The 13060-nt window shown below is 42.3% G+C and overlaps 1 protein-coding gene across 8 annotated transcripts in view; it reads left to right on the forward strand.

The window, feature by feature from the left end:
• LOC308387993 (transcription factor COE3) overlaps window positions 1-13060 on the forward strand; it is a 66278-nt gene that overhangs the window by 2851 nt on the left and 50367 nt on the right. For all 8 annotated transcript variants that reach the window (XM_080868417.1, XM_080868421.1, XM_080868418.1 and 5 more), the window contains exons 5-6: window positions 983-1056; window positions 2732-2800. In XM_080868417.1, the coding sequence (XP_080724543.1) occupies window positions 983-1056; window positions 2732-2800 (143 nt within the window). The remainder of the gene's footprint in view (window positions 1-982; window positions 1057-2731; window positions 2801-13060) is intronic.

Consider the following 13060-nt stretch of genomic DNA (forward strand, 5'->3'; position numbering starts at 1 on the left):
TCTTTCCTGTTGGCATAAAGAGAGTCAGGGGCAAAAAATACAAATTTCATTCTAGGCAAACATAACGTAAAAATTAAATGCAACCTATCAGGTTTATATATATATATATATATATATATATATATATATATATATATATATATATATATATATATATATATATATATATATGTAGATTTTTTTGGCATTATGTGCAATATTTTCTTTATAATTTGTTGCTTTGCTTTGCATTTACACTCGGTGCCGGTTCAGCGTACGAGGGAGTAAAGTGTCTATCCTTAGAAATGGTAGAAGGAGGGAGGGATCGAGGGAGGGAGAGAAGAGCGGCAGAACTGATAGCTCCACGCCATCTGTTTCAGCCAATGCTCAAAAATTACTCAACCGTACCGCCAGACACCGCTTTTTATCCACAGAAAGATCATTGTTAGCGGCTCAAAATAAACAACAGATTGCCCATTAACACTTTCCCCCAAATATCCCCAGATTATAAGCATATTGATGACACTTCTATTGGATCTCTCCTTATGAAAATCCCTCTGTCTCCCCCCCTCTCTCTCTTCCTCTGTCTGTCTGTGCCACATATTATCCAGATTAATAAAAAATACAGTTTATGATTATTATTAAATATATGGATTGCTACTTTTATTTTTATATAAATTTTTACTATTGCTGCCACAAAAATGTAGAAGCAGTTGATATTTGTGCATTTTTTAATAGTTAAATTTAGACAGTCATTTATGTTTATAGAAATCAGTATAATTTACAGCACAGGGGAATGCTGGGATTATTTGAACCACATTTCCTATTCAGTATTTGGTCTCATCTGTTATATTGTGTTGCTCTAACATCACGTGTGTTCATGCCCTGATTTATTTTGTTAAACAGTAGCCTAATTATTTGCCAGTTCAAGAGTTTTCTTGATGTGTGTGTTGAAAACGACGGCTGTGTTTTCACTTTATTTCCATCTCATTTTGTTTCAAAGGCCATAGTTTATGAGGGTCAAGACAAGAATCCAGAAATGTGCAGAGTTCTTCTTACTCATGAAATTATGTGCAGGTAAGCGTTATTTTCCTGCTCTGTCCATTTTGCAGATTCAAGCAAAAAGTAATTCCCTCCCCTTCAATAAGTTTTGACACTCATGATGTGATGCAGCGAGCCAAAACTGTCCTGTGGTCCTTCAGCAGCCACAGAGCGAGAGAGAGCTGCTGTCATTTCTAACTTTGATATGATGTGATTCAACTTTGATATGAATATGACAGTGAAAATGAACGGTCTTTTCCAGTGAAGGGGAACTGAATGTGTAATAAACACTCAGTGACAAAGTACATAAGTTGTGGTTTTGTTTTTTTTAATCTTTTAGTTTGTTTTTATATTTTAAGAATTATATATCAGCATGCCAGGGACAATGTGTCTTCTGTTATGCATTAATGCTGCATGCTATGCATCTTTTTTTTTTTTGTACTCAATTCTCAGTTGATCCCACCTGTCAACAATGATCAGCAAGCCTTTTAGTGTCATTTAACCACATAAATCTCCACTCATATTGCGCTGCTATTCAGCGGTGTCATTGATACTAAAAGGAAAAACGCCTTTTGTTGTTATTGTTGAGCTCAGCATGAGCTTTGTGAACATTGAATTCGGATACTGTCGGTTAACCGCTCCTTTGTTGCACCGGTGCATTGTTCAAGTTACTGGTTGAGAGCAAGTGCAGTATGAGAGCTGAGAATGATTTGTCTTTTTCCATGCATAAACTCATCACTCACGCTCAATTTATACAAGCATCCATCACTTATTTGTGACACATTGAATATGGTCGTGCTCGAGAGGTAATATATTTTTTTTTCCAAAGGGAAGTGCATTTTGCTGCTGAATAAAACAACTACTACAACTGCTGCCTATTATCACATAAGAAGATATACATAATGAGAATATTCTTTTGATATATTATCTAATTAAAGCATATTTTATTTTAGCCGTGTAATAAACTAGTTTTTGAATTATATATTTTTTCTCAGTACTTTGCAGCCATAAAACACTTTTTTATTATTGCTTCTAGAAAGTCATGTAAATCAGGGATATTTAAATAGCGTGTGCTTGACTGACAGTAGCTTTGCACAAAATCTTTGTTTTCCCTTTCTGCACCATATGGCATAAATCAATCTTATTCACATATGTTTATATGTTTTCATTTCAAATGGAAGCTGGGATGATGTATTTGTTTATTTTTGCTGTTTTTTTTTATTCCAGTCCCAATCAAAGAAGTGAAAGGCAGCTAGCTATAGGCTTAGGGAGGAGATGGTTGAAACATGTGGTGGAAGATAGATTAGTGCTTTTGAGGCCATAATTGATAAATGCCCCGCAGAAATATTGGTTGAGGGTGGCACCTTGCATCTCCCTCAGAAATAGCAGCTTGGCAATTAGAGGTAAACAAAAGCTGAAGCTGTGAAAAGTGACTCCCCTGCCTCCTGGCCCAATCCCCACTCCCCTCCCCTCCAACACTAAGCCAAACAACACAACATGTTGTTTTCACCATTTTTATCAGCCATCAGCATCAATGGAAAGGATAGATTGAGTGAAGGAAATCTCATGGTAATTTTTACCCCCCATATCAAAAGCACTCAGATACGCGTAATACATGCATGTTTTTTTTTTTTTGTGCATTATTTATTTATTTGTATTTATTGTGCAAAGTATCGCTTGCCCTGTAACACACTTTTCTATGTTTTTGTAGCCGATGCTGTGACAAGAAAAGCTGTGGAAACAGGAACGAGACTCCCTCAGACCCAGTGATCATTGACAGGTAGGCCGTGTGCAGCTTTTTCCTTTTCTGTGTTTGCGAACAGGGAATGAGTAAGTGAATGAGTGAGCGTCAGACTGACTAAATGCATGAGTGACTGAGTGGATGAGCAGGCACATGGATGAGCTAGTGAACAAATTAGTCCCCTCCCGCTGTACCAGACGGCCCAGTTGGGCTGACTTGCATCTTACAGCCCACAGTGTGGGAACTGTGGGTGACTCTGTGTGAGTGGCTGAGGGGTGTCTTTCCCAAGTACCTGTGCACTGAGGGGCGGTCACCACCTGGATAGGGTTTGTTCAGTCACAGGTGGTTCAATCACTAGAGGATCATGCTGGGAATACACCTAATTAGCTTAGGCAACTTCGCATTTATTTGGCTGGCTTCCTTTCTTTGTTTATGACAGTGATGCTTACACTGTCAATAGTTGTTTTTCATTGACTGTTTCCTTTGTTCAAGTTAGCTGTGAGCTAGGTGCCATTAAAGCTTTGTTTTAGGAGGGATAAACATTTTATGTCTGCTGTTTTGTTCTGCACCTTCAGGCTAGTTATCTGCCACTTTTATATTACCTTCATCACTTTATAAAGTGGGAGAATAAATGGCCTTCTTCCAGGCGTTGACATTTTCCCTCACACTGTGAAACTATAGGTCTTGGTCAATGTGAATATGTTTAGGTTGGTGGTACGAGGGTGTGCGCGCTTATGTGCTTATGTGTGTTCGGTGGCTATAGAGGTGAGGTAGGGGGTGTAGTTTGAGCGTCGATCTCAATGTAACTCTCACCACGTAGTAGGGAGAGACAGCAATGCTAATGTTTGACTAGCTGGAATCACTGTTTGCTTAGTGGAGAATGCCTGGTATCTGACAGAGGGGACAACTCTCTTATTAGTAATCAAATAGGGCTGAGCAGTTGTTGCTGCCACTCCACTCCAGCGGCTTCTCATGCATCAGGAAGTAGGAGCTGGCTGCCCTGGGAGCCTGGATGGATTACCAGAGCTACTGCTGTCTGAAGTCAAGCTCACAAAGACACACATGTAGATAAACGCAGATGCACACTCAGACAAGGACACAAACGCAGACAGACAGACACCCACACACACGCATGCACATCCTCAAACACACACGCGTGCTGCTTGTATGTCGTTCATGCTGTTGCTGTGGCTGAATGTATCTCAATGCAAGTACAAGAAAACTATTGAGGGTTTTTTTAGGGCATCGTAAGAGTATAGCTTTTTCCTTTTTTTTTCTCGCCGGATTGCAAGGATTTCTTAATTCATTAGTCAGGTGCATTTGTTCCTTACAATAGTGACAGCGATAGTGCAAACATTAACATATAACTTGAGACGTCTACGTCTCCTGATTTCCGCCGCTTTCATGTTTGCTTTGTGCTGCTCTGCTGCCTTTTACTGTTTAGAGTTTCGCACGCCATTGTTCTTCAATCTGCGGGACAAAACATGTAACTTAAGTACAATAAGCAAAATGAATGCATGGAGAATTAAAGTCAAGAAGAGGGGTGGGAAAAAAAGAACAGGGAAGAAAGAAGCGGATGGATATTGTAAGCTCAACTGGCTCAGGGAGGGCTCGGATTTTCATTGTGACGAGTCTGAATAGGAGTAGAGTATCCCTTTCCTTGCACAATGAGCAGCTCTGTTGAAACACAAAAGCATATGTTCCTCATTAGACCCTCCCATTGTCTCCATGTCGTAACTATGAGCCCGTCAGCTCACCCTAACAGACCCACACAGGTTCCCAGTGACTGAAGGAGGCTCGCAGAGAGGGGTGCTTGTGAAAGGTTGCAGGGTTTAGCAAGAGTTACGGACACGGCCAGAGCACACTGTAGGCTTGCTATGTAAGCTTATTTACTGCAATTACTTGACTTTTCCCGCTGTGCATATGGGTAAGCTTTTCTGTTAAAGCTTCCATGTTTTACAGCCATTTCTGTTACATCTGTCATTTTCTCATGCACATCATTACAGGCACCTGTGCTGCGGTCGCTGCTGGCAGAAACTGATTATTTCCAATTGAGTAGAACATAGTTGAGTGACATAAACCTAGAGGAGAGGTTTGATTGTTGAATCAGGCACGTCTCATCTGTCTACAATTACAGTATGAAAACCAGCTAGCACTGCCACATTTCCCAGAGAAACAGTAGCATGGCCGAACCTTAAGAAACAGATTTGGAGTGAATCATTGATGGCGTTCATTCTCTGTAACATTTTCCCAGATGGTAAGAGGGGAAAGCGCACACAGCTAGCTGGCATCTAGCAAGACATTAACTGGCATTCCCATGGATCTGGCATATCCAACGGAGTTTGGGAAACTTATCATTCCAAATGTGTCCTATTTTCCTGCGGTCAAGCCAGACATCTGTTTACCCTATTTTCTCTCAGAGTTTTGATACAGATTTTCACTCAGATTTTTGAAGAAGAAGGATTCTCTTTAAAAAAAAAAAAAAAGTTGGTTAGATATAGGCCCAACAGCTGTCACAAAGTTTCAGCACTGCTTGGTCTTTAAATATTTCAGCACTTACATTTGATGCCCTTGCATAATTCATATTAATTTTTGGATGAAGAAAGGCCCTATTTTTGCTGCATTTGGGTGGGTTTATATGTGCTACTAAAGTTTCAGTGTCTTTTGCAAAAGTCAGTTTGTATTTTGCTCTACAAAAAAGTCGATTCACTGTTAAGAGCATGAGCACTCTTTTTCCTTTCTTCAGACATCAAACCAGAAACTAAAAAAAAAAAAAAAAGTAAGTCAGTCCGTGCTTGTTAAATAAAGGAAACAGCCACTAATTGTAGCATTGTTGCTATGATCGCATAGCTGTACACTTTGCTATGTCTCATTTATAAATCCAGCAGTGCTACAGTTGTCACATTTATAAGTTAATGGTCCTTTAAAGTAAGTGGGAGTGTAGGCTGATTTAACTGGTAATTTAAGTCTTTAGAAATATAGTGATGAGGCACCCAATATCTGATTAGATGGTTTTCCCATTTACAGTACACATATAGCCAAACATAACTCAATTTACGGTGACTCCTCTGGTTGGGTATCTGCCTTCACTCTCTTGCATATTGACTTTGTCCTCTCTTGTGTGAAAGATTAGATACATTGTTCCGGCTTACACATGGATTTTGTAATAAGACGGCACATGTTGTTGAAAGAGGAGAGAAAATGACTCATTCTGACTGTCAGGGTTCAAAGGTCACATTTTACACAGGGATCTCGAGCAATTTATGCAAGTAGCATTGAAACAGACAAGCGGCAAATGTGTGTATGAATTTGGATTTTTTTTAAGGTGTGTGAGTTTACGCTGCCATTCACCAACAGATTCTGGACCATATCTAAACATGTCAGCTTCATTTATTCCAGCGGCTACGGCCCTCCCTTTCACTTCCTGTCACAAAGGTCAAAGAGCACTGACCTTTGGAGTGCAGCCCAGCCACTGAATAATTCATGACATTGACTTGTTTTTTCCCCTTATTTTTCCCCTTGTCTCTTTCTTTCTCTCTCTTTTTTTTTTGGTCAGCACACATGGTTGTGCTGTGGGAGGCTTTTATTCATTTAGCTCATTTATAAAGGCCTCACCGCACCTGTTCGTGTGTTAATGCAATTAAATTTTTGCCTAATGTAGATTTTGCTTAGCTTTCTGTTATGTCCCTCATTAGTGAGCCTGTATTTTCTAAATGACTTTGCGTTATCGTTCATTTGTGGAACACCTACGAGGTCATTTCCCAGAGTGCACTTGACTTGTTGTCAAGTTGTTTACCAGAAACAAAAGACCGCAGCCTTAGAACGTCTCGCATGTGGTTCCCTCGGCCTTCTAAGAAACAAATCGGAAAATTTGTGCGCTCCCATCTGGTTTGTGCAAAACCGTGATTACCTCCAAAAGCTGAACAAATGCCAGTATTTATAAGGTCAGCCCTTTATGTGGAAATGTGATGTAAATGAGAATCAGCGAAAGGGGACATTAAACAAAATTAAATTCATTGTCTCCTTTAATGTCATTTACATTTTTGGCTAAGCCCTGGACTGTCAAAGAGGATTTCTAAAACCATTTTAATTGCACATCAGCATTGGAAAAGAGGGTGTGTTTTCACTGAGCGGCTGACTTGATAACCTGCAAAGAGAAGTCTGTTTATGAAGTGCCTAAATGACATGTTTTCACTGCATCTGCAGAGGGGCAATTAAGATGGCACTCGGTAGGTAGTGTTAATCTAACACCATCCCACCATCCATAATGAAAATGATGCAGTGGATAGGGTCACTGTTGTTTTGATTTAGAGTTGATTGCTGCAGGTGTTACTTTTATTTCTCTTTTTAACATTATACCACTGAGCTGTGGGATCTTTAGATTTTACAGTGAGTCATTTAAAGCTGTTAACATGTATAGGAAATGCTCTGTTATTATATTTACACACGCATGCAAACACCTGCAAATGTCTTATTATTTGCGGCTTAATAAAATATCCATCTTGCTGTTGGATTTATGGCTGTGTTTGGTGTAATTCGTGTGACAGATGTGAGTTTTTCACGCCCATTGAGAAATGGGAGAATAAACTGGCCACCCCTGCCTAAGTCGACGTGATGTTTGAGTGAAGCCTGTCTCCTCCCGAGCCAGAGTAGGAAGAGCAGGAAGTGTTGAGAGTGAAAGCTGTACTTGGCAGCCCTCCTTTGGCTTGCACTTGCCGAGAAATGAAACCCAGACCCTCTCTGCAGCCCCAGAGCCAGAACCTCCTTCCCAGTGCTCCAACATCCAGGATTGGGTAATACTGTTCACTAAGCAAAACATTACCTCAAATTATACTCGCCCTGTTTTCTATTCCCTCCTCCCTCATGTCGGTTTTATCGCAGTTTGTAAATGTCAAGACACGTACAAAGACGCACAGTATAAATGATATTTTCCAAATTATGCTCACATGTTTGGGTTCACATGAGTGGCGGCTGAATGTAACGTGGTGCCTGACGTTCCCGAGGGAGACCCACCTCACTAGGGTAGGATTCCCCAGTGGCATCAGCTAATGGCAAGACTTGACAACAGCAGAGAAGCCGGGGGTGTTGTGTTTTACTAGCGCTGAGCAGGGGTGATGACTTTAACATGTGTGCAGAGAAAGACGGAGATGTTTGTGTGGCGTGTGTGCATGTGTTTTGTGTGTGTACCTGCATCTCTGAGTGTGTGCACACACTCGCGTGTGTGTGTGTGTGTGTGTGCTGTGCTAAAGAGAGAGGTGTGCAGTACGAAAGTGGCGCGGGCCAACAGAGCGACGGATTCGGCTCCAGCTTGACGGCAGTGAAAGACGAAACATGGTTCCACATGTGTTGAGAAAGAGCAGTCCATCTGTCCATTGAGACAACCCCTCCCCCCCTCCAACCCCACCCCCCTTCTCTTTCCCTCTTTCCTTCTCTTCCTCTCTCCTTCTCTAGCTGCCCGAACCACCCACCCCCTCCACTTTTTACTCCCCTGGTTCACTGCTGACAGAAACAAGGCCAGAGCTGGGGTGATGGGATGAATGCTGGGCCAAGAGCAACACTGGACCTTGTATACACACAGTTACACACAGTTACACACACACACACACACACACACACACACACACACACACACACACACACACACACACACACACACACACACACACACACAAGCCGAAGAGGAGTAAGAAAAGGTTATCAAAGATTTTATATTTATTTATTCACTTGTTTTTTTTGTTTTTTTTTGGTGTATGTCTTTATATGTTGTTAAAGTTTGCCATCTTTATTCGCCGACTTGTTTTTCCATAGTTTTCATGTCCAGCTGCGGAGCGATCATTTATTTTGATATTATGAGCGAAAACACTCTATCGAGATTTATTCACTGTTCCCCGACACACTGCTGCAATAAGCCACCGTGGTGAAAATCCTACATTATTGAAATTAAATCTGAGGTAAATAAAACATGCCACTCTTTCTCAAATATTTAGCAGCTCTCCTTTATAATTAAACTTTGTAGCTGTTGTGATGATGTTGTTTGGTTCCTTAAAGCATTAATGACGCAAGATCTTTGTCGAACAGCTCCCGATTCTGTGAATCACATTTAGGTCACTCAGACCTATGTGTGTGTGTTTTTTTTTCTTTTTCCTTTTTTGTGCTATTTTTTCAGTTGAAAAAGAGTCTCCTTTCTTTCTCTTGGCATGTTCTTACTCCCATTCAATCCTTATTAGGTTTCCCCTAATTGTCAAACAAACTGTTGGGTCAACCTCAGTCGTATCTGGCCGTAAAACAGCACATTAGGCCCTGGTGAGGGATATATGTGGTATTTCATCGGAGACGGAGTAATGCTGGGGTTTTATGGTTAAGTACCAGTTCACGCCCACGCCATTTGTTTCGCATTAGAGTGGAGGTTTTGTAAATCAGATCAATATGTTCGCTGAGATGTGATTCCATGTTGGGATCTCCCGAGTCGTTCTTTCCTCAAGTATTTTTCTTAGGGGACTGGTTGTCGATGCACACTCCTCTGCTCCCCCTCCCTGCCCATCCTTCCTTTTTTCCCTACCTCTGTCAGTCCCTCCCTCCACCACCGCCGCAATCTTTTTCCATTTTCTGAATGTAGCAATTTGTAGTGTGACACAGGCTAGATTAGGATGGGAAGCAGTCTGAAGATTTCATCGGACATGGTCCTGCTCCCGCTGGTGTGAGGTCACAGGACAAAGATGGGGGGAATTCAGGGATAGGGTCATCAGTTACCTCGGGGAAACGAGCTGGTCTGCTGGCTGCTCTGTTGGCCCCAGGGGTGCCTGGGATGTATCGGAGGAGAAGCCCCAGAGAAAGAACCCTGAACCAGTGTCATTTATTAAAAGTGACAAGTTATTTCTAACTATAGCTCTGTTTTTATTGTTTTACAATGCTGTCATTTGGAACAGTGCCTCTCTGTTCAGGAATCACAAACAAGTGATGAATGAACCAGGTGACCAGCTTTTTTACCATACACACATGCTCGATGCTCCTCTGCAACACACGCGCGCTGTTAAATGATATTTTGTGTCTCATTTCTGTGGTAAATTAAACAAATGTGCAGGTTTAATAAAGATCGACCCCGTGATAAGTGTACTAAAAACATTTCACCATGCACCAGATTTTCCTGCAGGACATTTGTTCAGTAAATTAATAACAGCTTACAGTATGCATCTCAGCTTGACCTCTGCATAATCAGTACCAGGAGTTCTGCAGAATATGACCACACTGTGGTGTGTGTGTGTGCACAGAGAGTAGATATTCAGCTTTTACTGTTTCAGTTGTTTTTCTATTCTGGGTTTTATTTATAAAAATCATAAAGTTCACAGTAATAATGGCATATTTTTTTAGTGTTTGACCAAAGCTCTTCATTGAGGGTCACTGAGGTACTCTGCTCCCCATCTTTTTTTTTACTGCCTGCCCCAACTGCGTTAATGATATATGACAGAAATTTCCTTGTGCTGGTTCAGTGGCAAGAAAGGTCCTGGCTAGTCTATATCAATCCATCTGACTTATGTTCCCATGTCTTGAATTACCGCTTGATGGAAACCTGCTGTGGGCTTCTCTTGCCAATTGAAATCAGATCTCCTCCACAGCCTGGTGTGATATTGATCCATATTCAACACCCAGGCTGCAGATCGATCAGTATTGATTTACAATAAAAAACACTCCTCTGCTTGTTCAGCACTGCGATCGATACTTTAAAGGGGGGGAAAAAAATTTAAAAAGAAGAAAAACAGGGCTGTTCTTTCTACCATGCAGCGACCAGCTGGAATATATTAAAAAATATATATGAAGAGATGTTTCATTTCATTAGAGGAGTGCGAGTTTAAGTGACCAAACCTTGACCACGCCAGCAACCGGCAACCACGTCTGCAGTGAACAATGATCCTCTCCTGCTCATGTGAGACAAACCAATAAAAATGGTTTAACAGGATGACACTTCTATAAGGACTCATTTATTGAAGGAGGTGTGTCTGTTTCTGAATTAGTGGCACATCTGCACTGCAGTGGGGAGTGCTAAAACTGTCATATCAAATCTTTCAGAAAATTGAAATGGAATGCTAAAAGTGGTGGATCGCTTGAGCTTGATTTCAGCGTGTTAACACGATGACATGATTTCCTGCGGTTTGATATTAATTCATGTCTCATTCTCTATCCCACCCGCACACACACGCTGGGCCCCTGCCTTCCACACGGTCATCATTAGGACCCAATACAACACCGAACACACTGGAACAGACTAACAGGACCTATTGAGCTCCATCCAGATCCACTTTCCTCCCTGTCACATCTTAGTCCTAATCTCTCGGACTTCCTCTTCTCTGCCAAATAACTGTTCCCATCCAGCAGGTCCCAGCTTTGGCCCGGGCTGCCAACATCTGAAAGTTATTATCCCCAATCTCTGACATCCAGGAGTTTACAGTTATATAATGATGGGGAAAACCACATGTCCCCAGAGGCAGAGAACATTTTTGAGATGCCTCCCCATCTGTTTTGGGGGAGCTGCCCATTTTGGGCCAAACTCAGAATGGCAAGCAGGCAGATATTTTTTGTAATCTTTTATTTTCGACCACTGGAACAGGCCAGTCTGGGAGTCATTATATGGGGTGATAAAGCAAATCCAATTGGGTCAGGTTCCCCTCCACACAGTGCTGGTGGCACCAGCTCTCCCTGCCTCACTGCTCGTCTGACTGTGTAAGTGGTGGTTGTTTGTTTGTCCTAGGGAGGCTGGGCTGGGGACTAATGCAAGCCCCGGGGCCAGCCAGGTCGGAGGCGACGGTAAACCCGAGCTGCCTGGTGCAGCAGTGCTCCCTCGCTGCTGGCTCGGCCTTGTTTGGACTGCAGCTCCGGTTTGCTTTCTTAGAGGGAAGTTGAGCCTCCGTAATCACTGAACCTTTCGCTCGGGTGGGGAGTGTAGCTGAGACCAGAGGGAGCGATGACATAGGTCCACAGAGGCCCGGCCTGGTCCACCCCTGCTGCTCTTAGCATATTTATTTTCTCTTCTCATTGTATGGTTTAAGTCACACATATTATGTTCGGACTTTATGCACGTGCATAGGCACTCAGATGGGATAAGGTGCATAGTGCAAAGCTGTAGGCTTTGTTTTTACTAATAATGCCAGGGATTAGTGACTTGCTGACCTCAGTGTAATCTTTATTAGTCTATTAACCGCATAGTCTAGCTATGAAGCCTGATTGGAGAAGAGCCGTACTGACATACAGCTCAGGCTAGCAAGAATCACCTGCTATTCTTAAGTTGACACTATTTTAGATTATAGCTACATAAATGTATGTGTCTGCTAAAGTGTTTCAAAATTTTACAGATTTAGATCATTTAAGACCTCCACACTGCCCCCTGGGCACCCCTCAAAAATGTTTTATTCAGCATCACCACTCTGTTCTGTTTTGTTACGTTATTGAAATGGGTTGTCGAGTCGAATAGAGTCAACCTGGTGCGCCAATCTCATTGTAGCCAGTGGAGAGTGAAAGCCATCTCTGCAGCGTAGGCTCACCAGAACACACACAGAGATTGGACAAGGGGGGCAGCGAGAGCGAGAGTGCGTCCTCCAGATGGAGATCCCAGATATGGGGGAAAATGTCCGGGCCATTTTCCAGGGTTTCCATAATGGGAATCTACCCCTTGCTTGGTTATTAAGTTGTGCACACAAGGCGGAGAGAGATGGAGAGGAGAGGAGATAAGGGCAGGCGAGACGAGAGATGGACAACCTGCGTGCCGTCACCTCTCTATTGTAAGTGTCAAGCAGACCCTGTTGGAGAAATCGCAGGTCATGTGGACAGATGATTGTCAAAGCTCCACGTTGATATAAAGCTTTGCGATTTTCTTTGAGCAGCTAAGGTGCATTAGATTTGTTTTTGTTTTTTGGGGGGGGAGAGGGAGAAAGTATGAGGTTCAGGTCAGGAAGGTCAGATCTGGGGGTCAAAGGGTCACAGCCTGTTTGGTACCTGAGTAACCTCACATGGCTAAGCCATTTCTCAAGCTCCCTGAAATGATGGCGGGGTGCAGAGAGGAGGGGTAAGTTGAAGGGGTGGGCAGGAGAGTGATCTATCAGCGGCAGCAGGAGACATGCAGACAGCATGGCAGCTACTGCAGCTAAACAGAGTGAGACAGATAGGCAGAAGTCTCTCATACGTAACACCAGGAGCTTTAAGAAGACAGCACTGAGTGTTATGGATGCTTGACATTGACCTCTTATACACAGAGTGTGTATTTATCAAGGTTGTAGGACAACGGTGTATTTGTTTGTAAATTATTTAGTT

The sequence above is a fragment of the Rhamphochromis sp. 'chilingali' genome (genome assembly GCF_963969265.1).
Source record: "Rhamphochromis sp. 'chilingali' genome assembly, chromosome: 20".
NCBI classification, from domain to species: domain Eukaryota; kingdom Metazoa; phylum Chordata; class Actinopteri; order Cichliformes; family Cichlidae; genus Rhamphochromis; species Rhamphochromis sp. 'chilingali'.